The sequence below is a fragment of the Heptranchias perlo genome, chromosome 18 (genome assembly GCF_035084215.1).
Source record: "Heptranchias perlo isolate sHepPer1 chromosome 18, sHepPer1.hap1, whole genome shotgun sequence".
NCBI lineage: Eukaryota > Metazoa > Chordata > Chondrichthyes > Hexanchiformes > Hexanchidae > Heptranchias > Heptranchias perlo.
In genome coordinates, this window is record NC_090342.1 from 32562113 (window position 1) to 32589683 (window position 27571).

General features: G+C 42.4%; 1 protein-coding gene across 1 annotated transcript in view; it reads right to left on the reverse strand.

The window, feature by feature from the left end:
• Positions 1 to 3664: 3664 nt before the first annotated feature.
• Positions 3665 to 27571, reverse strand: part of rtcb (RNA 2',3'-cyclic phosphate and 5'-OH ligase) — a 33914-nt gene continuing 10007 nt past the window's right edge. The window contains exons 3-12 of the mRNA XM_067999647.1: positions 27464 to 27531; positions 26251 to 26350; positions 25229 to 25385; positions 11098 to 11254; positions 10413 to 10572; positions 9371 to 9546; positions 8224 to 8412; positions 6451 to 6561; positions 5399 to 5518; positions 3665 to 4136 (exon numbers count right to left, since the gene is read on the reverse strand). Of these exons, the coding sequence (XP_067855748.1) occupies positions 4029 to 4136; positions 5399 to 5518; positions 6451 to 6561; positions 8224 to 8412; positions 9371 to 9546; positions 10413 to 10572; positions 11098 to 11254; positions 25229 to 25385; positions 26251 to 26350; positions 27464 to 27531 (1346 nt within the window). The 3' untranslated portion in view covers positions 3665 to 4028. The remainder of the gene's footprint in view (positions 4137 to 5398; positions 5519 to 6450; positions 6562 to 8223; positions 8413 to 9370; positions 9547 to 10412; positions 10573 to 11097; positions 11255 to 25228; positions 25386 to 26250; positions 26351 to 27463; positions 27532 to 27571) is intronic.

Sequence of the window (27571 nt, forward strand, 5' to 3'; positions counted from 1 at the left end):
AAGGGACCTAGGCATTATAGCCCACAAGTCTCTAAAGATTGACAACCAGTGCCACAAGGCAAAGCAAAAGAAAGTAGAGTATTAGGGTGTATCGCGAGGAAGATCCAATATAAAAAGCACTGTAGTGTCCTTGTAGAAGACCTTGATTAGGTCTCATTTACAATATTATGTCCAGTTTTGGTCCCCGCATATGGAGGGTGATATGCAGGCCCTGGAAAAGGTTCAAAGGGCCAGTAGTTGATCCAGTTTAAAAGCACATAGTTATCGTGATAGAGTGAGAGCTGGGTCTTTACTACTCTAGAAAAGTGTAGACTTCAGAGAGATTTGATTGAGGTATTTAAAATAATGAAGGGACTAACTGTGTCCATATGATTAGATTATTTTATTAGATAGTTTAGTTAGAATGAGGGGACATACATACTTACGTAAGCATAGAACTAGTTTAACTGTTAGGAGTTTTTTATTTTCAGAGGGTCATCGACCTATGGAATAAGTTGCCAGCTTGCGCAGTGATTGCAGATTCACCATGTGTTCAAAATGGAGCTGGACAACTTCCTGGCTAAGGCTGATATCATGTATAAAAGTGGGAGGTTGGGTGATGTGCCTCATGGACTTTTTTTTGATTGCCTTCAGAATTCTTTTCCCCCCAGAATTGGTCTAGAGTTCCCCCTCCCCAACTCCCAGTAGATTGCATGGTTGCTAGTCAGTGAGGAGTATTGGGGGGTTATGGTTGTTCTTTGTAACATGATTGTATGGGACGAGCTCAACAGATCAGTTGGTCTTTTCTTGTCTGTCAGTTTTGTATGTTTGTATAAAGTTCCAAAGGCCACATATTAAAGGCTAGTCAAGCATTGGGGTGGTTGGGGAAGGGAGATTAAGGATATCAAAAATTAGTCTGCTCTTGTTCTCATCCAAAATCCATGTGTGTATTTTCTAACATGGGTCACCGGAAAGGGATCAGGTGTAGGAACTCAGGCTGATTTATCCCTTCCTGAAGCAGGGTGCTTAGGCCAATTCTAGCACATCCACTGCCACCCCAGATGAGACAGAGTGCTGTATGTTTCAAAGGATTACATTGTACAACACAAAAACAGGCCATTCAGCCCAACAGGTCTATGCCAGTGTTTATACTCCACACAAGCCTCCTCCCTCCCTACTTCATCTAACCCTATCAACATATCCTTCTATTCCTTTCTCCCTCATGTGTCTATCTAGCTTCCCCTTAAATGCATCTGTGATAGTCACCTATCTAGAGGGATAGAATTGAAAAGCAGAAGTTATTTTAAACTTGTATAGAACCTTGGTTAGACCACACTTAGGAGTACTGTGAACAGTTCTGGTCTCCATATAAAAAGGATACAGAGGCACTGAAGAAGGTGCAAAAAAGATTTACTTGGATGATACCAGAATTGAGAGGTTATACTGATCAGGAAAGATTGAACAGGTTGGCACTCTAATCTAGAAAAGAGAAAACTGAGGGGTAAACTGATGGTCTTTAAGATTATGAAAGGGTTTGATAGGGTAGACATAGAAATGTTTCCATTTGCTTGTAGCAAGTTCCACATTCTAACCACACTCTGGGTAAGGAAGTTTCTCCTGAATTCCCTATTTGGTTTATAAGTGACTATATTATATTTATGGCCCCTAGTTGTAGTCTCCCCTGCAAATGGAAACATCTCTATGTCTACCCTATCAAACCCTTTCATAATCTTAAAGACCATCAGTTTACCCCTCAGTTTTCTCTTTTCTAGATTAGAGTGCCAACCTGTTCAATCATCTTTCCTGATCAGTAGAACCCCTCAGTTCTGGTATTATCCAAGTAAATCTTTTTGCACCTTCAGTGCCTCTATATCCTTTTTATATGGAGACCAGAACTGTTCACAGTACTCCCAAGTGTGGTCTAACCAAAGGTTCTATACAGGTTTAAAATAACTTCTGCTTTTCAATTCTATCCCTCTAGAAATGAACCCCAATGCTTTGATTTTTTTAAAAAATGGCCTTATAAACCTGCATCACTACTTTTAGTGATTTATGTATCTGTACCCCCAGATCCCTCAGCTCCTGTACCCCATGTAAACTCTTATTTTCCAATGAGTGTATGGCCTCCTTATTCTTCCTACCAAAATGTACCACCTTACACTTATCTACATTGAAATTCATTTGCCAATTACACACCCATTCTGCAAGATTACTGTCTTCCTGTATTTTGTCACAGTCCTCCTCAGTATTAACTATGCCCCCCAATTTGACATCGTCTGCAAATTTTGAAATTGTACTTCCGATTCCAGAGTCCAAATCATTTATGTAAATGGTGAAACACAGTGATCCCAGCACCAATCCTTGTGGAACATTACTTCCCACCTTTTGCCAGTCTGAGTAACTACCTTTTATCTTACTGTTTTGTAGACAGCTTGCTATCCATTCGGCTACTTGTCCCCTAACTCCATATACTCTGACCTTAGTCATACATCTACTATGCGGTACCTTATCAAAAGCCTTTTGAAAATCCAAATATATTACATCTACTGTATTACCCTGATCTACCCTTTGTTACTTCTTCAAAGAATTCAATACGTCAAGCATGACCTGCCCTCTTGAAATCTATGCTGACTATTATATTTTCGGTTTCTAGATGCTTTTCGATTATATCACTGAGTAACGATTCCATTATCTTCCCTACCACCATTAAGCTAATTGATGTATAGTTCCCTGGACTTGTTCCACCTCCTTTTATATAGGAATAACATTATCTGTCCGCCAGTTCGCTGGCACTATTCTATTTTCTAATGAATTTTTATATATAATAGTGCCTCTGCTATGTCTTCCCTAACTTGTTTTAATATGCACAGATACAATCTAGGGGTTTTATCCTCTCTAAATTGGATTAGTTTATTATCTCCCCCTGTTCTATCTTAAATGTCTTTATATTTTTTTAAATCTTTTCTTCTGTCATGCCCACCTTGTTAGTCTCCCTAGTAAATACTAAGGCAAAGTAATTATTTAATATTTCTACCATTTCACTGTCATTACCTGTGAGTTTATCATGTGTATCCCTTCGTGGACCTAGTCCTATCCTGATTTTTCTTTTGTATTTTATGTGTCTGTAGAATACTATTTCTTTTTATATTCCTTGATAATTTCTCTTTGCCTTCCTAGTTGTTTTTTTTTTAAACTTTTTTCCAAACCTTTTCATATTCCCTTTTGTCATCCTCACCTTTGTTGTCTATGTACTTAGTGTATGCTTTTCTTGGAGTTTGAATTTTACCTTATTTCTGTATTCGTCCATAGTGTGTTATTACTGGCTAGTTTGTTCTTGCTTCTTCTGGACTTTATTAATCACCGTTTTAAATGTTTCCCACTGTTCTATTTTTCCAGTTTATTTTCCCTCGTCCCATTCTCATCCCTTAAAATCAGCTTTTCTCCCAATTTATTACTTTGGTCTTTGTCTTACTTATGTCCTGGATTTAAGAAACAAGATTCTTTTCCTTTACCAATTTGCAATGCATCACAAATGCATGTGTTGTATATAGTAATGGTGTGTTTGCGATTACAATGGCACCTCAAAAATGTATAATTTTTGGTAAGTTTCTCATTGAAGTTAAGAGATTGTTCTTCCCTCCTTTAGTGATGATCTGCCTTAAGTTTACAAAAAAAATGCACAAGATTTGACTCCACCATTTTATTGTACATCCATCTATTCCATTGTGATTTTTTTTTAAAGTCACAATTCCCGATTTATCAAAATAAAAACATAAAACAAACAATCAGCTAATTTAGCTGTAGGGAGAGCTGAACAAGTGCTACAACTCATTGGAATAAACAAATAATTAGTAATCCCTGATTGAATTTCAGGTTTGTTGAGGTGATAGTGAAACAAAACTTAATTCAGTACTTGCTGTGTGGCAGAGTAAGCCTGAAAAAAAAAATCAGGATTTTTCACTAAAAAGCTACATGAATTTTAATAGAAGGTAGTCAGTCAGTCCAAAGGATTTTTCCTAATTTAGCCCACGAGGATCAAGGAGCCTCCATCAGCCCTTTATAACTGCAATAGGTCGCAGCTTAATAGCTTTTTTGCTGATCCCTGCATCATGACAAGTATTCACAACATCGGTTACATTCTTGTAGGATTCAGGAGCCTAGAAGAAGAAAAAGGTACTCTTTAACAATTGACTACAAGTTTCACATTAGTATCACTTTTTGTAATACAACTTGAATAGGAGCCTGAACCTGGGTCCTAGTTCTTTCGGAAGATCTCATGACAATAACAGATTCAGTTGTGAACAGGTGTATGCTCTCTCAATTCCAAGAAACAAAACAAACAGACCCACAGAACATTGTTTAATTGCCAAAAGGGTATTCATTTCATGCTCTAAAAAATTATATAATTTCTAAGTAACATTTATCTTAACCCATTAAACAGCTATCAGTCAACAATAGCCACCTTTAGTTTAGGCCTATAGAAAGAGAGGGGGCTGATGGTGTAGTCTTTCCAGGCACATTCAACTCAATCATTAATAGGGTGATTATTATTTACAAATTGTTTTCTATAATGGGTGACTTCTAAGAAACACACAGTGCATTAAAGCTCTAACACATTGTATCAAAGTAATAGAGTGCAGAATTGCAACCACGGTGAGTTCCCAATTACTGTCAGAAGATACCTGGAAGCAGGCACTTGCCCAGAAAGAAGGAGCCAGTCACCCCAGTGTTCTCAAGTATAGCAGCATTGGCAGAGCCCTTGAGCTGGTCTCTAATAGATACCTTGACTTGAAAAGATGCATATAGTATCAGAGGAGGAAAAATATACAGTTCTTCACACCTGTAGTGAGTTAACTGATCTCAGCTGATGTGGTAGTAGGAAAGCTACAATTGACCTTAGCACCTGGGATCAGGGAGAGGAAAATTGGCTCGTGGTTGATAATCAGCAATGCCTTACTGGAAATGCACGTGTGGATGTGGGATGAGGACTCGATTGTGCTTGGTTGTGATACATCCCCTTCAAATAGCCTGCAAATACTAACTGTATAGGCTCAAACACAAATAATGGGCATATCGGGGAGGTACTGGAAGGCTATGAACACCCTTTTAACCATAGTAATTAAGAAGAAAAATATTTTTCTACTGTGTCAATGTAAAAGTGGTCATTTCTAGTGTGGACTGGGATTTGTTGGTCACATTTACAAATCAAGTTTGAGCTGACTACAAATTGTAAATATCTACCTCGTCAGGATTCTCTATATTTCAGAAATCTAATTCAAATATACACAAGATCGCTACATTGTTCTGGTCAATGTCACCTAACATGCATAGGAAAAGATAAAGAACAGAACCTACTCCCACATTTAATCAACTTCAGTAGAAACCCAAAACAAAGTCAAAAATAAAGTGCAGCTCTTACTTCTTCCATAACTAGTTTGGGTGAAGCAACACGAATGGCAATGCCCATATCTGCTAGTTTGTCCAACACATCCTGGAAATTAAGGTTACGTCGAGATTTTGCACGTGACAAAGCTCGGCCCTGGAAAGAAAGTTCTAAAATTATATTCCAACTCCTTACTTTACATAGGCCAAGTCTAATCATGCTAAAAGGTTGCAAGTGACTGTTCTAATACCATTAAGCCAACAGAGTTAAACAGGGCTCTTTTCCATGTCCCATTTTTATATCCATGTAAAAAGGCAGTACTATAAATAATAATTTGCTACTACAAGACCAGTTGACTACTGTAACAGAGATTTATATATTATGCACTGGATTTGTCCAATCCTTTGAATGCTTAGGAATGGCAGGCAAATTCTAATGCATAGGTTGTCCAACACATTAGAATAGGAAGGTGAAATGTTATTTGCTCGTGTTATATTCAATAAATCCATTTAAATAGGCAAGATCAACTGATTTCCAAGTCTGCAGCTCCATTCAGATCAGCAATATAGAGACCACTGACAGGATAACTAGAGGTAAGCACATGCTGCTTTTAGTGCTCATCTTCATAGCTGGGCAGCATGGTAGGTTACTTTTAAGACAGTTGTTGAGGTTCAGAGTAGGCATGTAGGGGGAAGTTTTGAGCCAGTGAAAAATCAATAGATTAATTGTTCCAGTATTAGCTAATCTTACCACCAGGAGAACAGTTAAGACAGGAGGAGAACAAAAGAAAATTGCTTATAGCCCTTATACACACTGGTCTCCCACTATCCACAAAAGATTCTTGTGAATTACCAAGAATGTGGATCATGACAGCCTGGATAGTTGAGGCTGTACAGAATAATTTATGCAAGAGACTATGCCTGTCAAATATTAAGGCAAGTCTATCAACCTAACTTAGAATCAGAAGACAAACAAGGTCGGACATTTATTGGACTGTGAAGGTCTACACGGATGCATGTAATTCTAGGAAGGGGAATCCTTGGAAATTTAACACTTCCAATTACATGCTCTACTTCATAATTCCTTACCGCTCCATGGCAGGTGGTTCCAAACGTTTCTGTCATACCCTGCTCTGTGCCAGTAAGGACATAGCTACAGGTTCCCATTGTTCCACCAATCAAAACAGGCTGTCCAGTCAACTAAAGGTATTAAAAAAGACAATCAACAGGAGAACACATGCAACGAGTCAGTTCTACTGGCATGAAAATTCTTCAGCATACCAGCTGAATGGTAATCCAAATTTTTTTTAAAAATTGAGTCCATCATCTGTTCAGTGCCATTTTGGCACATGGGAATCATATGGCCACTAAATCCGAGTTCCGATTGGTCATAGGTACATTCTTCCAATTGGGCCTTACTAAGAATATGCTTCGCAATATGTCCATTAAGATTCATTAGCTTTTGGCCACCATCTCCTACATAGTCCAACACTCTGCTGCCAGCACTAACTAGCCTCCCATTTTGCCCTTCCTTCATAAGCCTCAATACAGACCTTTGCTTTTCCTATAGCAATATATGCAGATAAATCAAATGAACAGACCTGCTTTATAAAGTTGGGGGTGAAAGCCAAATTAGGAAAATATCTATAAAAAGTGATAAAAACCAAAAGCAGGGAATAAAACATGTTTAAATCTCATTGTAAGTGGGAGTTAATTTATTCCTTAAGTTGTTTATATTGTTATATTACTTCAATAGCATCAGAATTTCTAACCCCAACTACTTAATAGTCCTTGCCAGTTTTCAATGCCACTTTGCTGTTTCCTACACCATTACCAAACTTGATGAGCTTCAGTAGATCTATAGATATAGATAAAATGTTGCAATGTATACAGTCACTTTGCAATAAGTTTAATTATCAGTATAAATATAGTTTGCATGACAGGAGTGGTAAATTATATATAATAAACGTTGTCTGTACAATAAATTCATGGCTCCACTGGAACAGCTGTCCATTTCCTGGCTAGTCTTGCATTGGTGTTTAAAGGAATATATTTAATGGGTTTATATTGAATGATCTGTACACAAGTTTAAGAATTTCAGTTTTATGAAGTAAGACATTCTAACTTTTCTGCATTAGCCAGTACTCAGGCCAACGAGTGAAGAGAGCAGTGTAGATCAGAATACCTATTTATATATCTGTTCAGTGTGCATATGAAAAATTTATAATTTTAATCTCCAAAAAAGTAGAAAATCTGCATCAGCAGAATTTTAGACCTCCTATATTCCAAAAAGGAACACAAACTTGTAATATAGCACAGAACCATTTTAAACAGAAGTTTCAAATTGAATGACACTTCTAAAATGAAAGTTCAACTTCCTACCAAGTTTCCAGAGCATACCAAGCCCAAAAAATATGTACAGGTGGACTTCAACCAAATGATCCAAGGATTAATTGTGCTGAAAGTCAGCTTCTCCATTTGGGCAGCTTGAGAAGTGAATGGGATTCCAAGATCCTAATGTGAAGATTCAATTCAGACTCCTATGTTCAAATTTCATGAGTCAAAGTGGAGTTTTAGCTGATGCAGCAATTTTGTTTCAATTCTCATTTTACACACCTTGCATATATGGTAGGATTTAATATTTACTAAAATGTACTACTTTTATAGTGACATCAAAACTGCTCCAGCTTTTATTAATATTGCTAAACTATTCAATTTAGATGCTAAATAGTACTTTCCATGGCATGCATCCAAGTTGAGTCTCAACAATCCCTTAGACACCATGCAAGTTTCTACAGGCCAGCAAAGCTTTCCAGGTAACTACAAAATTTCAGAGATGTTCCATCTCAGTAGTTGCCATACCTGATAATCGACTGGTATGAGAGGGTGGTGTGGCGGGAAGGCCCTGGTAGAACCCTTTCTATGGAGCAGCAATGTCTTCTGTTTCCCATCCACCACATGCTCCTCCATTTTGGCTATGTTGTGAGACACGTCATAAATCACATGCATATCCAGATCATCTGGTGTAGTGTTGAAGACTTTGGCAAATGCCTAAAATAGAAGGGAGGGAGGGAGGGAGGGAGGAGAGAAAGAAAGGGAACAAATGCACAAGAGATAGAGAAAAAAATAACCAAGAGCAAGAAAGCAACACAAAGTTGAGAGAAAGATGGCGAGAAAATGATTTGGGAAAAAAAAAGACACATAGGGGAACAGAGCAGAATGAGATAAGGAAGAACAAAAAATAAATGGAACAGCATGACATATGGGTGAGAAAAAAAAGCACGTCAGATATGGGAGAGTGCATGGGAATAGAGAGCGTGAGTACATGGGAAACAAACAGACCATGAGAAGTGAAAGAATGCACAGCATAGGGGAGGAACAGACAGCATGAGAGAACACACGTGAGAAGCAGGAGAGAGATCGATAGGTGAAAGAAACAAATGGGAGAGAAATATTTGAGCAAGATATGAGAAATAGGAAAGAACATAGAAAACAAAACTTCAGTACAATGCCAGCTATTTGTTCAAAATTCACCTTTTCATAAGATCATCTCCCAGTTTGGCACACTAGAGAATTGCAATTACATTCTAACTTTTTAAAAAGACAATTTCCTAATTTTCCATTCTAAATGGGTTAGCTTTCCCTTTGAATAGATGAACCCAACAATAAATCCTACTTGTGCAGGAGGTATAAATTCAGGTAGACAGGAAATTATGTAATCTGCAGCTGTTTGCAAGATCCAGAGATAGGGCACGTTGTCTCCATTCTGCACCTCCCCCATTATGGCCTGGATGGGATGCTCCCTGTCCCTACTAATCTAAGATGTGTGTTGGCACACTAACCCATTACAGTGTCTCTAGTAGTGTATTTCTTTTTAAAACTGTTTAAGGTACGTATTACAGCAAAGCACAAATAAACTGGCATCTTGGAGACTAATCAAATTGAGAGGCAGTTAGTAACACAACGTTCGATTCATTTACTGAATCGAACAGTTCAACACAATCCCTACCTGTCGCGTCAGGAAGGTCATAGAGGAGCGATTCACCCAGGCATAGTTTCCAGCTGCTGCCATGCCTTTGAGATAGTCCTGACCTTCTTGGGAATTGATCCTGGCACACGCCAGCTGCCTGTCATTGACAATAATATTATCCCTCTTCATGGCTTTCTCCATAGCCACTAGGGCATCTGGAAAACAAAGCAATGCTCTGCCTCAGCTAGCAAGAAATATAATTAATGTATTCTAAGCCATTGCATTAAAGTAAAAGCTAGATTTGTTACATCCAACCAAGGGGACATGGAGATATCTTAAAACATGCAAGAATTGGTCATATTTATAAAAATGATTTGCACCTCTTGGATGCAAACATATCTGCAGTACAAAAAGGGCAGTTACTACTCTTCTCATGATGGGATAGAAGAGAAATAATTCCTATATTGTGGAGTCCTCATTGCATTGATATTTTGCACTTTTAATTCCATTAAAATGGCTGTAAAAGCCACTTAATGCTATGCTATCTCAACAGCTGAGACATACTATGTCACTAATAATCAGCAGTGTGCGCTGTGAGAAGGCAAGTTTAAGTGCTGAAACTTCAAGATTTGTTTTTTCCTGCCTATTCCATGCCTCATTGCCTTAGCAATAGCACAGAAATGATCACTCATAAAAACAACTAACCATCACCAGGTAAAAATAACTTAGATCAATTTTTAAGAGTAAAATGTATTTAGAATTAAGAACACTCTAGGATAAAGCCATTGTTGTGCCTTATCCTAGAGTATTCCTTAAGTGTTAGTCAAAATCTTGTTGTATAAGAGCCACATGGGAAGATAAAGATGACAATCACTGCATAATGGTGTTTGGCACTTTCAAAATCTGCAAAGTGGGAAGTGCAGCGATAAAAAACAATTGAGATATTCGGACACAAATACCACAATATACCATCACACAGATTGAAATACTGCTGCATGAGGAATGAGGCTTTGTACTCAACACAAAAGATGTGCTATATCACACTTAGTCTAGTCTAAGTAGAAAAGGGAAAACGTCTCACCTGTTGCAACCTGGTGTCCAAAACCTCTACTCCCACTGTGGATCATGACACACACCTGGCCCTTGTGATCGATGCCCATTTTACGTGCTGCATACTCATTGTAGATTTCATCTACCACCTGAATCTCAGCATAGTGGTTTCCAGCACCCAAAGTCCCCAGCTAAAAAATGCATACAGATTAGAATGCATCTGTTGGTATTAATTCAGTTCCAAACACTTGCTAAGCATTTGCTTTTTAAACACAATGTGCAACTTTTTAAAAGTCATTTCCAAAGTTAACTTTTAAAAACTGAGAATTACACCCACCACACATCAAAAAAGCAAAACAAGAAATAAGTTTGCAAGTCATTGTTCCTATTACAATAATTGTAGGAAACTTGAGATGCCCAACTTTCCTGGATCATTATCTACACAAAGTAATGAGAGATCACAACAGGGTTTGCTATAAGATCCACAAACAACAATAATACCCATTCAATAAAAAGGTTGCACAGAGTAGAGTTGATGCCTGTGATTCTCCTCCTCACAGCAAGTTAATCTTTGCTAACACTGACATTGTGGTGATGTACCAGTTACCACAGTCTGCTTTTGGGCAGCAGTCACATATCAGGTCTCATGGCCAATTTCAGTCAGGGAAGATTCATGGTACAAAAAAAAGAGAAAAAGGTATACAAAAAAAAATCACCTGAGGCAATCCTCTCTTTTTGGCCTTTGAAGAGACCTTGGAAGGATCAGCTTGCAGCATTCTGCCATATTCTTCACAGTGCTCCTTATCCTCAGCCCAGGCGTAGCCTTCCCGCAGCGACCAATCCACTCCCATCTCCAAAGCCTCTTCTAAGTCTCTAAGTAAATGTCAACAATCAGCAAGGTAGCACAAGGGTCAACTAAAGAACGATTAACATTCTACAGTCCTAAATCATTTGGAGGATTGGTACAAGCATAGCAAAGGTCAATTACAAATAACACTTTTTACTATCGCAGTAGTACCCCCAACGATATTAACAAAATATTTAATTCAAAGCTGTCCTTCAGTAGCAGTTATATTGAAAGGATTAGAGGGACCAACAGGTAACCAGGTCTATTACAAACAGAGGCTACAATAGCCATTAAGCTCAGAACTAAATAAAGAGCGAAGCCCGAGGAGTAGGTCTCAATCGGAGCGCCTGAGCTAAGGAGCGGACCTGTTTGAAGTCAGGGGCAGAGCATCGCAAGAGTTCAGGGTTTCAAGGAACAAGGTAAGAAAATCAAGAGTGACATCAGCACAAGGGAAGGAGCTGATTGGTTGCTAGCTGGTGAGGTTTTCTTTTTCTGGTGAGTGTGTCTTTTTTAAAGTTTATTTTTGTTAATCTAATAAATTGAGGCAAAGGCAGGGCAGCTCATACCCATGGAACGCACATCCTGTGCCATGTGGCAACTCCAGGACGCTTCCCAGCTTGAGAGAGTGCAGGCAGAGAGGGACTGGGTGACCGCCAGACAGACAAGGAGGACTAGGCAGGTAGTGCAGGAGTCCCGTGAGGGCATCTCACTCTCTAACCAGTGAGGGAGAGGGTTCCTCTGCAGAGTGCAGCCAGAGCCAAGACCATAGCACCTTGGGTGGCTCAGCTGTACAGGGGGAGGTGAGAAAGGTCACGAGAGCAATAGTGATAGGAAATTCCATAGTTAAGGGAGCAGACAGGCGTTTCTGCGGCCGCAGACCTGATTCTAAGATGGTATGTTGCCTCTCTGGTGCCAGGCTCAAGGATATCACTGAGTGGCTGCAGAACATTCTGGAGGGGGAGGGTGAAAAGCCAGAGGTCGTGGTCCATATTGGTACCAACGACATCGGTAGGAAAAGGGATGAGGTCCTGCAGGCAGAGTTTAAGGAGTTAGGAAAGAGATTAACAAGCAGGTCCTCAAAAGGTAGTGATCTCCGGATTACTCCCAGTGCCACGCACTAGCGAGTATAGAAATAGGAGGATAGAGCTGATGAATGAGTGACTGGAGAGATGGTGCAGTGGGGAGGGCTTCAGATTCCTGGGGCATCAGGACTAGTTCTGGGGAGGTAGGACCTGTACAGGCCGGACAGATTGCACCTCAGCAGAGCTAGAACCAATGTCCTCACGGGGAGGTTCGCTAGTACTGTGGGGGGGTTTAAAATTAATTTGGCAGGGGGATGGACACCAGGATGTAGCATTGGAAAGGGGAGAGAAGGCTAGCCCTAGTGTAAAAAAATAGTACGGTATTAGATGGGGTCAGACCAAGAGAGTACAAGGTTGGTGAGCTGCAGGCACAAATAGCCACATTTAACAAAAAATGTGTTCATAGGATGTGGGAGTCGCTGGCAAGGCCAGCATTTATTGCCCATCCCTAATTGCCCTTGAGAATTGTAAACAATTTTACAACACCAAGTTATAGTCCAGCAATTTTATTTTAAATTCACAAGCTTTCGGAGATTTTCTTCTTCCTCAGGCAAATGTTTCAAGAGCTCCTTGAAGCCTACGCATTTATACATATTGAACAATACATGGTGTTTACAGACTGCCCCTGCAACTGCCCGTTGCCAAGGCAATCACCGTGTTCAGACAGAGAGGTGTTACCTGCAGAACCCCCGAATACACATTCAACAAAAAAACAAACAGGGAAAAAAAAGAGAAAAAAAAACAGAGAGAGGCAGAAACATCCGGAAGGCAGAGAGAGCCAGCAAATGACCCATTATATTAAAAACAGATAACATTTGTTCGCTGGTGGGGTAACGTGTAGCGTGACATGAACCCAAGATCCCGGTTGAGGCCGTCCTCATGGGTGCGGAACTTGGCTATCAATTTCTGCTCGACGATTTTGCGTTGTCGTGTGTCTCGAAGGCCGCCTTGGAGTACGCTTACCCGAAGGTCGGTGGATGAATGTCCATGACTGCTGAAGTGTTCCCCGACTGGGAGGGAACCCTCCTGTTTGGCGATTGTTGCGCGGTGTCCGTTCATCCGTTGTCGCAGCGTCTGCATGGTCGCCAATGTACCATGCTCTGGGGCATCCTTTCCTGCAACGTATGAGGTAGACAACGTTGGCCGAGTCACAGGAGTATGAACCATGCACCTGGTGGGTGGTGTCATCTCGTGTGATGGTGGTATCTGTGTCGATGATCTGGCATGTCTTGCAGAGGTTACCGTGGCAGGGTTGTGTGGCGTCGTGGACGCTGTTCTCTTGAAAGCTAGGTAGTTTGCTGCGAACGATGGTCTGTTTGAGGTTGGGTGGCTGTTTAAAGGCGAGTAGTGGAGGTGTGGGGATGGCCATAGCAAGGTGTTTGTCCTCATTGATGACATGTTGAAGGCTGCGGAGAACATGGCGTAGTTTCTCCGCTCCGGGGAAGTACTGGACGACAAAGGGTACTCTGTTGGTTGCGTCCCGTGTTAGTCTCCTGAGGAGGTCTATGCGATTTTTTGCTGTGGCCCGTCGGAACTGTCGATCGATGAGTCGAGCGTCATATCCCGTTCTTACTAGGGCGTCTTTCAGCGTCTGTAGGTGTCCATCGCGTTCCTCCTCGTCTGAGCAGACCCTGTGTATTCGCAGGGCCTGTCCATAGGGGATGGCCTCTTTGACGTGGTTAGGGTGGAAGCTGGAAAAGTGGAGCATCGTGAGGTTGTCCGTGGGCTTGCGGTAGAGTGAGGTGCTGAGGTGCCCGTCTTTGATGGAGATTCGTGTGTCCAAGAAAGAAACTGATTCTGAGGAGTAGTCCATGGTGAGCTTGATGGTGGGATGGAACTTGTTGATGTTATCGTGTAGTCTCTTTAGTGATTCCTTGCCGTGGGTCCATAGAAAGAAAATGTCGATGTATCTGGTGTATAGTGTTGGTTGGAGGTCTTGTGCAGTGAAGAAGTCCTGCTCGAACTTGTGCATGAAAATGTTGGCGTATTGGGGTGCGAATTTGGTCCCCATGGCTGTTCCGTGTGTTTGGGTAAAGAACTGGTTATCGAAGGTGAAGACATTGTGATCCAGGATGAAGCGGATGAGTTGTAGGATGGCTTCCGGAGATTGGCTGTTGTTGGTGTTGAGTATTGATGCTGTCGCAGCGATGCCGTCATCGTGGGGGATACTGGTGTATAGTGCCGAGACGTCCATCGTGGTGAGAAGTGTTCCTGGTTCAACTGGTCCGTGGGTACTGAGTTTTTGTAGGAAGTCTGTAGTGTCACGACAGAAGCTGGGGGTTCCCTGTACGATGGGTTTCAGGATGCCCTCGATGTATCCAGAGAGGTTCTCACACAGGGTTCCGTTGCCTGATACGATGGGACGTCCGGGTGTGTTGGCTTTGTGTATCTTTGGGAGGCAGTAGAAGTCTCCCACGCGGGGATTACGTGGGATGAGAATGCGTAGGATGCTTTGAAGGTCTGGATCGAAGGTCTTGATCAGTTTGTTGAGCTGGTGGGTGTGTTCTTTGGTCGGATCTGCGGGTAACCGTCTGTAGTGTTCCTGGTTGTCCAGTTGTCGGTATGCTTCTTTGCAATAGTCTGTTCTGTTCTGTATGACTATGGCTCCTCCTTTGTCCGCTGGTTTGATGACGATGTTGCGGTTGGTCTTGAGAGCGTTGATGGCGTTGCGTTGTGCTCGGGTGACATTCTGGACTGTCTTCTGAGTGCGGCTGATGAATCTGGCATTGACGCATTTGCTGACAGCTTGAGCATACATGTCCAGCTGAGGGCAGCGACCCTCCGGAGGAGTCCAGTTTGACTCTTTCCTCTTCGGTTGCTGTACCGCGGATCCCTCTGTCTGCTGTTCCGGATCGTCGATTGTCTCATTGGGTTCGCTGCTGAAATCTTGGGGTTTGTGGTAGAATTCCCGGAGAATGCCCTTGAGAAGGTAGTGGTGAGCCGCCTTCTTGAACCACTGCAGTTCGTGTGGTGAAGGTTCTCCCACAGTGCTGTTAGGAAGGGAGTTCTAGGATTTTGACCCAGCGACGATGAAGGAACGGCGATATATTTCCAAGTCGGGATGGTGTGTGACTTGGAGGGGGACGTGCAGGTGGTGGTGTTCCCATGTGCCTGCTGCCCTTGTCCTTCTAGGTGGTAGAGTTTGAGTTTGGGAGGTGCTGTCGAAGAAGCCTTGGCGAGTTGCTGCAGTGCATCCTGTGGATGGTACACGCTGCAGCCATGGTGCGCCAGTGGTGAAGGGAGTGAATGTTTAGGGTGGTGGATGGGGTGCCAATCAAGTGGGCTGCTTCGTCCTGGATGGTGTCAAGCTTCTTGAGTGTTGTTGGAGCTGCACTCATCCAGACAAGTGGAGAGTATTCCATCACACTCCTGACTTGTGCCTTGTAGATGGTGGAAAGGCTTTGGGGAGTCAGGAGGTGAGTCACTCGCTGCAGAATACCCAGCCTGACCTGCTCTCGTAGCCACAGTATTTATATGGCTGGTCCAGTTAAGTTTCTGGTCAATGGTGACCCCCAGGATGTTGATGGTGGGGAATTTGGTGATGGTAATGCCGTTGAATGTCAAGGGGAGGTGGTTAGACTCTCTTGTTGGAGATGGTCATTGCCTGGCGCGAATGTTACTTGCCACTTATGAGCCCAAGCCTGGATGTTGTCCAGGTCTTGCTGCATGCGGGCTCGGACTGCTTCATTATTTGAGGGGTTGCGAATGGAACTGAACACTCTGCAATCATCAGCGAACTGCACTATTTCTGACCTTATGATGGCGGGAACGTCATTGATGAAGCAGCTGAAGATGGTTGGGCCTCAGACACTACCCTGGAATATGATATCATGGTGATAATGGAGACCTGGCTCAAAAAAGGGTAGGATTGGTACTAAATATTCCTGGATACAAGGTGTTCAGGAAAGATAGGGAAGGAAAGATATGGGGGGGGGGGGGCAGTACTGATTATGGAGAATATTGAAGTGTTGGAGAGAGGATGTCTTGGAGGGGTCAAGGACAGAATCTATTTGGTTAGAGTTAAGGAACAATAGAGGTGCCATTACACTACTGGGTGTATTCTGTAGGCCACCAACTATTGGGAGGGATATAGAGGAGCAAGTTTGCAGGGAAATTACAGAGGTGCAAAAGCCATAGAGTAGTGATAACAGGGGATTTCAACTATCCTAATATAGACTGAGATAACAATAAGGGGAAAAGAAGGGGAGGAATGTTTGAAATGTGTTCAGGATAACTTTTTCAACCAGTATGTTTCTGGCCCAACAAGGAAAGACACATTGCTGGACTTGGTTCTAGAGAATGAAACGGGCCAAGTGCAGCCAGTGCCAGTGGGGGAGCATTCAGGGAGCAGTGATCATAGTATCATAAGGTTTCGAATAGCTATGGAAAAGGACACAGACCACTCTAAAGTAAAAACACTCAATTGGAGGAGGGCCAATTTCAGTGGGATGCGAACAGGTCTGGCCAGGGTAAATTGGAATCATAGATTGGCAGGCAAAACTATAATTGAACAGTGGGCAGCCTTGAAGGAGGAGATGATTTGGGTACAGACAAGGTACATTCCAACGAGGGAGAAAGGTAGGGCAACTAAAGCCAGAGCTTCTTGGATGACAAGCGAGTTAGAGAATAAGATGAAGCAGCAAAAAGCAGCATATGACAGGTGTCAGGTTGATTACACAAGTGAGAACCAGGCAGAATATAGAAAGTTCAGAGGGGAAGTGAAAAAGGAAATGAGGGGCAAAGAGAGAGTACGAGATTAGACTAGCAACCAACATAAAAGGGAATCCAAAAGTCTTCTACAGACATGTTAACAGTAAACGAGTAGTAAGAGGAAGAGTGGGGCCGATTAGGGACAATAAAGGAGATCTGCTTATGGAGGCAGTAGGCATGGCTGAGGTACTAAATGAGTACTTTGCATCGGTCTTCACCGAGGAAGATGATGCTGCCAGAGTCTCGGTAAAGGAAGATATAGTTAAGATACTAGATGGGCTAAAAATTGAGAAAGAAGAGGTACTAGAAAGGCTAGCTGTACTTAAAATAGATAAATCATCTGGTCCAGATGGGATGCAACCTAGGGTGCTGAAGGAAGTAAGGGGGGAAATTGCAGAGGTACTGGCCATAATCTTCCAGACATCCTTAGATATGGGGGTGGTACCAGAGGACTGGAGAATAGCAAATGTTACACCCTTGTTCAAAAAAGGGTGTAAAAATAAACCCAGCAACTATAGGCCAGTCAGCTTAACCTCGGTGGGAAAACTTTTAGAAACAATAATCCGGGACAGAATTAACAGTCGCTTGGACGAGTGTGGATTGATTAGGGAAAGCCAGCACGGATTTGTTAAAGGCAAATAGTGTTTAACTAACCTGATAGAGTTTTTTGATGAGGTAACAGAGGGTTGATGAGGGCAATGCAGTTGATGTGGTGCATATGGATTTTCAAAAAACGCTCGATAAAGTGCTGCATGGTAGGCTTGTTATTAAGGTTGCAGCCCATAGCAACATGGATACAGAATTGGCTAAATGACAGGAAACAGAGTAGTGGCGAACGGTTGTTTTTCAGACTGGAGGGAGGTGTGTAGTGGTGTTCTCCAGGGGTCAGCTCTGGGACCATTGCTTTTCTTGTATTATATATTAATGACTTGGACTTGGGAGTACAGGGCACAATTTCAAAATTTGCAGATGACAAAACTTGGAAGGGTAGTGAACAGTGAGGATAGTGACAGACTTCAAGAGGATATACACAGGCTGGTGGCATGGGTGGACATGTGGCAGATGCAGTTTTACACAGAAAAATGCGAGGTGATGCATTTCGGTAGGAGAAATGAGGAGGCAATATAAACTAGAGGGCACAATTCTAAAAGGGGTGGAGAAACAGGGATCTGGAGGTATATATATGCATAAATCGTTGAAGGTGGCAGGGCAAGTTGAGAAAGCGGTTATAAAAGCATATGGGGTCCTGAGCTTTATAAATAGAGGCAGAGTGTACAAAAGCAAGGAAGTCATGATGAACCTTTATAATAAAATGGTTCAGCGACAACTGGAGTATTATGTCCAGTTCTGGGCACTGCACTTCAGGAAGGATGTGAAGGCCTTAGAGTAGATTTACTAGAATGATTCCAGGGATGAAGGACTTAAATTACGTGGGTAGACTGGAGAAGCTGGGATTGTTCTCCTTGGAAGAGAAAGTTGAGAGGAGATTTGATAGAGGTATTCAAAATCATGAGGGGTCTAGACAGAGTAAGGAATCTTACAACATCAGGTTATAGTCCAACTGTTGGACTATAACCTGGTGTTGTAAGATTCCTTACATTTGTCAACCCCAGTCCATCACCAGCATCTCCACATCTAGACAGAGTAGATACAGAGAAACTGTTCCCATTGGCAGAAGGGTCAAGAACAAGAGGGCATAGATTTAAGGTGATTGGCAAAAGAACCAACGAGGAAAAACTTTGTTTTACACAGCAATTGGTTAGGATCTGGAATGCACTGCCCGAGGGAGTGGTGGAGGCAGATTCAATTATGGCCTTCAAAAGGGAACTGGGTAAGTACTTGAAATGAAAAAATGTGCAGGGCTACGGGGATAGGACAGAGCAGTGGGACTAGCTGGACTGCTCACGCATAGAGCATGCACGGACTCGATGAGCCGAATGGCCTCCTTCCGTGCTGTAACCTTCTATGATTCTAACTTCATCCTGCTTATGCAGTACAACACTATATTCCATCCAACTATCAACAGCTGAACCCATTACTACTGCAACATAATGCTAGAGTGATGGAACCCAGCTTGAAGCTCAATTGTTTATACACACACATTTTCTTTCCAATGGCCATGCAGTTGCTGTAACCAGGAATGAGTATCCTGAACCGAGGACTCTGCTTCTTCCTTGAACGGAGGCCCAACCAATCCCATCCACCACCACCCTCCTCTGCCTGAACAACTTCTCCTTTGACTCCGCTCACTTCCTCCAAATAAAAAGGTGTCGCTATGGGAACCCATATGGGTCCTAGCTATGCCTGCCTTTTTGTGGGATACGTGGATCATTCTTTGTTTCAGTCCTACTCGGGTACCCTCCCTCACCTCTTTTTCCACTACATTGATGAATGTATCGATGCTGTTTCCTGCTCTCGCCCCAAGCTAGAAAATTTCATCAACTTTGCTTCCAATTTCCACCCTTCTCGCGCCTTCACACGGTCCACCTCCGACTCTTCCCTTCCTCGACTTCTCCATCTCCATTTCTGGGGATAGGTTGTCAATCAATATTTACTATAAGCCCACCGACTCCCACAGCTATCTTGAATACACTTCCTCCCACCCCACTTTCAATGAGGACTCTATTCCCTTCTCCCAGTTTCCCAGCCTCTGTTGCACCTGTTCTGACGATGCCACATTCCACACAGTGCTTCCAGTATGTCTTCCTTTTTCCTCAACCGAGGATTCCCCTCCAATGTAGTTGACAGGGCCCGCGACCGTGTCCATCCCATTTCCCGCATTTCTGCCCTCACCCAGTCCTCACCTTCCACCCCACCAGCATCCACATTCAACAGATCAGACTCCACCAAACACAACTTCCCTTCCCCTTTCAGCATTCCAAAGGGACCATTCCCTCTACGACACCCTGGTCCACTATCACCCCCAACTCCCGCTCCCCTTCCCACAGCACCTTCCCCTGCAAGCGCAGAGATGCAACAACTGCCCTTCCACCTCCTCCTTTCCCACCGTCCAGGACCCCAAACACTCCTTCCAGGTGAAACAGCGATTTACTTGTACTTCTTTCAACTCCGCATACTGTATTCGCTGCTCATGACGCGGTCTCCTCTACACTGGAGACCAAACACAGATCGCTTTGCTGAACACCTCTGTTCAGTCTGCAAGTGTGACCCTGACCTGCTGGTCGCTTGCCATTTTAATTATCCTTCCCACTCTGACTCAGACCACTTTGTCCTTGGCATCCTACACTGTTCCAATGATTCCCAACAGAAGCTCAAGGAGCAGCTCCATATCTTTTGATTAGGCACTTTACAACCTTCCGGACTCAACACTAATTTCAATAACTTCAGATCATAACCACTGCTCCCATTTTTCAGACAGCAGGTGCTGGTAATAAGAACATAAACAGGAGCAGGAGTAGGCCATACAGTCCCTCGAGCCTGCTCTGCCGTTCAATAAGATCCGACTAACTGATCTTCTACCTCAACTCCACTTTCCTGCCCTATCCCCATATCCCTTGATTCTATTAGCGTCCAAAAATCTATCGATCTCATTCGTGAATATACTAGACGACTGAGCATCCACAGCTCTGTGGTGTAGAGAATTTCAAAGATTCATAACCCTCAGTGAAGATATCTTTCCTCATCTCGGTCCTAAATGGCCAACCTCTTATCTTAAGTCAATGACCTCTAGTTCTCGACTCTCCAGCCAGGGGAAACAGCCTTTCAGCATCTACCCTGTCAAGCCCTCCAAGAGTTTTATATGTTTCAATGAGATCGCCTCTCATTCTTCTAAACTTCAGAATATAGGCCCATTCTACTCAATCTCCTCGTAGGGCAACCCTCTCATCCCAGGAATCCATCAAGTGAACCTCCATTGCACCCCCTCTAAAACCAGTATATCCTTCCTTAGGTAAGACGACCAAAACGGGACACAGTACTCCAGGTGTGGTCTCACCAGAGCCCTATATAATTGCAGCAAGACCTGCTTACTCTTATACTCCAACCCCCTTGCAATAAAGGCTAACATACCATTTGCCTTCCTAATTGCTTGCTGTACCTGCATGTTAACTTTGTGATTCGTGTACAAGGACACCTAAATCCCTCTGAATACCAACATTTCTTAGTCTCTTACCTTTTAAAAAATATTCTACTTTTCTATTCTTCCAACCAAAAGTGGATAATTTCACATTTCCCCACATTATACTCCATCTACCACCATCTCTCCCATTCACTTAATCTGCCTATATCCCTTTGCAGCCTCTTTACATCCTCCTCGCAACTTACTTTCCCACCTCGCTTTGTAGCGTCAGCAAACTTGGATACATTACACTGTCTCCTCATCCCCAAGTCATTGATATATATTGTAAACAGCTGAGGCCCACGCACTGATCCTTGCAGCACCCCACCAACCCGAAAAAGACCTCTTTATTCCTACTGTTTTCTGTCCGTTAGCCAATCTTCAATCTATACTAATATATTACCCCCAATCCCATGAACCCTAATCTTGTGTAACAGCCTCTTGCATGGCACCTAATCAAATGCCTTTTGAAAATCCAAATATACTACATCCACTGGTTCTCCCTTATCTAGTTACACCCTCAAAAATGGTTCTGCTTTTGCCATTTACAGCTCCTCTAGACCCATCTTTTGTTTCTTTACTTATCCCATTACCACCCCTCTTGCATTGCATCATCATCCATTATGTCATTTATTTACTCCTAACCGCCACAGACCTTCCCTTTCATTCCTTCCTCCACGCACCACCCCCGCCCCCCCGCTCTGTCTAGCTCTATACTTGCTTAAAAACTGTTAAACCTTTAACCTCAGTTCTGACAAAAGGTCATCGATCTGAAACGTTAACTCTGGTTCTTTCTCCACAGATGCTGCCTAACTTACTGAGTATTTCCAGCATTTTCTATTTTTACTACCAATACTACTCTTTGGTTGGCAACATAGCGGTGGCTGAAAGCGATCAGGTGTGACCCTCCCATTAATTCCTCCCTATTTCTCTGTGAAAGTGGCTGATACCAGGATCTTAGCAGAGTAGGGGGAAGAGAAAAGTCAGACTTGCAGCACCCTTACCTCACGTTAGAGGTGATCATCAAAAGGTGCTCCAAGATTCTGTATTAAACAGCTTTAAAAGCTACTTCAAGCATTTATCCAATTCCCCTTTGAAAGATACTTTTGAATCTGCTTCCACCACCCTTTCAGGCAGTGCATTCCAGATCATTGCAACTCGCTGCATAAAAAATGTTTCCTCATGTCACCTCTGGCTCTTTTGCTGATCACCTTAAATCTGTGTCCTCTGGTTACTGATCCTTCTGCCACTGGAAACAGTTTCTCTTATTTACTCTATCAAATCGCTTCATGATTTTGAGCACCTCTATCAAATCTCCTCTTATCCTTCCCTGCTCTAAGAACAACCCCAGCTTCTCCAATCTCTCCACATATCTGAAGCCCCTCATCCCAGGTACTATTCTAGTAAATCTCTTTTGCACCTTCTCTAAAGCCTTGACATCCTTCCTAAAGTGTGGTGCCCAGACGTCAATACAACATTCTAGCTGAGGCCTAATCAGTATTTTATAAATTCCTTGCTTTTGCACTCCATGCCTCTATTAATAAAGCTCAGGATCTCAATCTTTTTAAACAGCCTTCTCAACATGTCCTGCCACCTTCAAAGATTTGTGTATGTGCACTCTCAGTCGCAGCACCCCCTATAAAATTGTACCAATTAGTTTATATTGCCTCTGCTCATTCTTCCTAACAAAATGTATCGCTTCTCACTTCTCTGTTAAATTTCATCTGCTATGTATTTGCACATTTCACCAGTCTGTATAGTCTGTTATTATCCTCCACATCGTTCACTACATTTCCGAGTTTTGTGTCATCTGCAAACTTTGAAATTATACCTTCAATACCTAAGTAGGTCATTAATATAGATCAAAAAGCACAATGGTCCTAATACTGACCTCTTGGGAACACCACTGTATTCTTCCCTCCAGTCTGAAAAACAACCAACCATTCACCACTACTCTCTGCTTTCTGTCCCTTAGCCAATTTTGTATCCACGCTGCTACTGTCCCCATAATCCCAGGGGCTTTAATTTTGCTAACAAGTCTATTATGTGGTACTTTATCAAATGCCTTTTGAAAGTCCATATACACATCAACCGCACTACCCTCACCAACCCTCTCCGTTACTTCAAAGAACTTAATCAAATTAGTCAAACAATTTTTCCATAACAAATCCCTGATGACTTTCATTTATTAGCCCATACTTTTCCAAGTGCCAATTAATTTTGTCCCTGGTCATTACCTCAAAGTTTCCCCCACCACCGATGTTAGGCTGACTGGCGTGTAATTGCCAGGTTTATCCCTCTCCTTTTTTTGAACAGGCATGTAACATTTGCAATCCTCGTCCTCTGGCACCGCCCTCATATCTAAGGAGGATTGGAAGATTGTGGCCAGAGCCTCCACAATTTCCACCCTTATTTCCCTCAGTAACCAAGGATGCATCCCATCTGGACCAGGTGACTTTTCTACTTTGAGCATTGCCAATCTTTTAAGTACCTCCTCTATCTATTTTTATCCTATCCAATATCACTACTACCTCCTCCTTTACTGCTACAATGGCAGCATCCTCTTCTCTCAAAGACCGATGCAAAGAACTCATTTAATGCCTCAGTCATGCCCTCACAAGATCATCTTTTTTGATCCTATTCGGCCCCACCCTTCCTTTGATTACCGTTTTACTATTTATATGTTTATAAATGACTTTTGGGTTCCCTTTTAGCTGCGAATCTAGCCTCATACTCTCTTTGCCCCTTTTATTTCCTTTAGATCTTCTCTGTACTTCCTGTATTCAGCTTGATTCACTACTATAATATGAACTGTAAATTTGTCATAAGCCTCCTTTCTTTTTCATTCTAATCTCTATCTTTAGTCATCCACAGAGCTCTAGCTTTAGATGCCCTTCCTTTTCCCCCTTGAGAAGGTGTCTACTCTATTTTCACATTTGATTTTTCGTGGTCCTTTTTCACAGCTATTCTAAATCTAATGATATTGTGATCACTGTTTCCCAAATGTTCCTTCACTGAAACATGTTCCACTTGCCCCACTTAATTCCCCACAGCTAGATCCAGCATTGCTTCCTTCCTCGTTGGGCTGGAAACATATCAATCAAGAAAGCTCTCGTGTACACATTTCACAAATTCCTCCCCCTCATTGCCCTTTACACTGTTATCCCAGTCTATATTGGGATAATTGAAGTCTCCCATTATCACTACTCTATAGTTCTTGCATCTTTCTGTAATTTGCTCTATTATCTCCTTCCCACTATTTGGTGGCCTATAGCATACACCCAGAAGAGTAATAGCTCCTCTATTGTTCCTTAATTCCAACCAAATAGATTCTTTAACCCCTCAACTACCATCATCCATTTCCAGTGCTATTATAGTTTCACTTGATCAATACTGCCACCCACCCCCCACCTTACTTTCCTTCCTTATCTTTCCCTATGGCCAGGAATATTAAATATCCAATCTTCCCCTTCTTTAAGCCAGATCTCTGTTATTGCCATTATATTATAGTCCAATGCGGCTACTTGTATCTGCAACTCACCAACGTTATTTACCACACTACGTGCATTTATGCACATGCATTCCAAACTCATCTTAGACTGCCTCGTATTTGTCCCCACCTAATCGGTCCTATTTCTGAACTATTCTTTACTCTAGTGCTATTTGTCTCTCCTAGTCCTCTGTACAGCTTGTATCTCCTCTAATGTTTCATCCTGATTCTCATCCCACTGCCAAAATTAGTTTAAACTCCCCCCCCCCCCCCCCCCACCCCCCACCCCCCACCAAAACACATTAACCTCTCTATGAGGACATTGGCTCTCAGCTCTGTTGAGGTGCAACCCATCCATCTTGAACAGATCCCTCCTGCCCCAGAACCGATCCCAATGATCCAGGAATCTGAAGCCCTCCCTCCTGTACCATTTCTTCAGCCGCGCATTAACCAGTCTTACCCTACTATTCCCATACTCACTAGCACGAGGCAAAAAAATTGCATTCAATGATCCCATTTACATGGGCATCAATGCCAAAGCATCCAATTTGCAACAAAACCTATTAAGATAATTCTCTCATTCTCCTGCCAAAAATATAATTGTTTTATTACTCTCCAAGTCTTTATGCAGCATTCTTACTTGGCACCCATAGGGATGACTCCTTTGGATCCAACCCCTACAGGAATATGATCAAACATAGCCTGGGCCAGCTGTTCCTTCACTGGCTGCACATCCCCTTCATCAAGGTTGGTGCGCAGCAAACGCACTCCGCAGTTGATATCAAAACCCACACCACCTGCAAAAGAAAAATAAACTTTCATAAGTATCACTCTTAAGTTTTCTTTTCTTATTCCACCCCCACCCCAAATTCAGGCATCGCTCAACCCACCTGGAGGCCTTCAGAAATGCAGGAAGATGCCCCTGTACCAACATGGATGTGACAGAATATGAACATCAATAGAAACTGGAATTCAAGCTTACATTTCCTAATGCAGGAATGTCCAAATGTTTGCAGCTGGTAGCCGAATACACACGTCAAAAACAGTAAGTGTGCTGCATATCACCAGTAATAGGAGCCCCCATAAATAAAAGGTGAGACCCCTATGCACAAAAAACACCCCCCTCCCATCCAATCCATAAATAGCAAGACTCCTCCATACACAAAACTTGCTAAGCCCCATCATCCTTTCCTTCCCTTCACCAAAGCCCAGCACCGCAGAAGCTTCATCTCCATAAAGTTCCTGGGTTTAGAGGGCTGGCAAAGCCAACTGCCTGACTGGTCAAAATTCAATCAGGGAGCACTCTCCCTGTCCTGGGAACTTTGAAGAGCTAGAGTCCAAAGCTGCTGAAGTTAGTTTTGCACATGCAAGCGACAGGAGCTTTGTGGGCCTAATCAAAGAAGCTCTTGAGCTGCATTTGGATATCCCCATCCTCACGTAGAGTCTAATGCTCTGGCACTGCCGCAATTGCACCATGCTTGAAAAGAAATAACAGTTTTAAGATAACATTAGGATGATTATATTTGTGCTTTTCTATTCTAATGTAACAGAATAATGTTTAGATCACTGAAAGAAAGCTCCAGATATTCAACTGATCAAGTGCTCCACAACCAAATGTCTGCACCAGCCCAATCTAGCTAGCGAAAAAATACATTTTTTTACCTGGAGATACGACAGCCTGGGGATCACTCACATCAAAGGCAGCCATGTTCCCAATTGCAAACCCGTAACCTGAGTGGATATCAGGAAGTCCAATGGATCTCTTTAAAAAGAAGAGACTTAATAAAATAATAACCAGAAATGAAGTCTGATACATTCACACCAGCACATATGCACAAAAAACAATCTGCTAGAGTCTTTAAAAGCTTTAACCATTGAGGTTAAGAACTCACTACCTGCAATATTTTACATGTAACGTTAACTTTAAAGGGTGCTCTATCTGCATACAACATACATTTCATCTTGAAGAGTTTATTTTAAGTTTCAACAAGTGAGCTCACCTTAATGCTTAATTCTTTATACAGATATTCTATAGTTGCACATAGCTAATAGGGTCAAGTTTTGGGCCAGGAGACAACTTCAGTGTAACACGGGTCACGTGTCAGGAAGCCACAGTGCTTCAAAAAGTGTTAGATCAGCACCATTCATATTACCAGTTTGCAACCAGCAATATCAAAAGGAAGCTTTGAACGGTCTTGTTATTCATTTTAATCTTTGCTTTCTCTTCCAGCGTTACCATCATGACAAACATTTTATTTTATTTACAGCTACATTTCATGTTTTGATGCCCAGGGGCTATCAAATGACCTCCTCCCAGGAATCACAATTATCACCCCAAACCATCTGTAAGGTGTTCAAAAATGATTGCTTTCTTGAGCACAAAACTCTCGCTCAGTGCCACGCTGGCAAATAATGGTCTATTCCACAAGCACCATTAGTTGAACCACCCTACAGCACAGCAATGTCAAACATCGACTCTAGATATTAACTCCCCTTTAATTCTGCCATTATAAACGTATAACGAGTGGTGCCATTTCCCTCTACCGTGTTGTGTAATTCACAGCATCCAGTGCCTGCTGCTACAACAGCAACTGGAGAACAGAATAAAACAGCCCACAAACCCACATGTATGTTTTATAAACACCAGTATTTAAAGCTAGTCATACTTGGGTTCAGGGGACGTTGTTATATTACTTGAGCTTTGATCTCTTTACAATGTTACCTGTACTTCTGGAAGATACTTCAGACTATTATCATATGCAATAAACAACAATGCTGTCAGATTTCATTTTCCTATGGAATACTACATTCAGATCATTTTTATAAAGCAAGTTCCACAGAGCAGCAAATCTTAGTTTAGTGATCACTAACTCACATGAATAATCCCAGGCAATGCTGCCACATTTCCGATCTGCTTCATGGCTGGCAGGAAGCCACCCACACCTAGAACGAGACAAGGATTAAACTTTTTGGCTTTCCTATA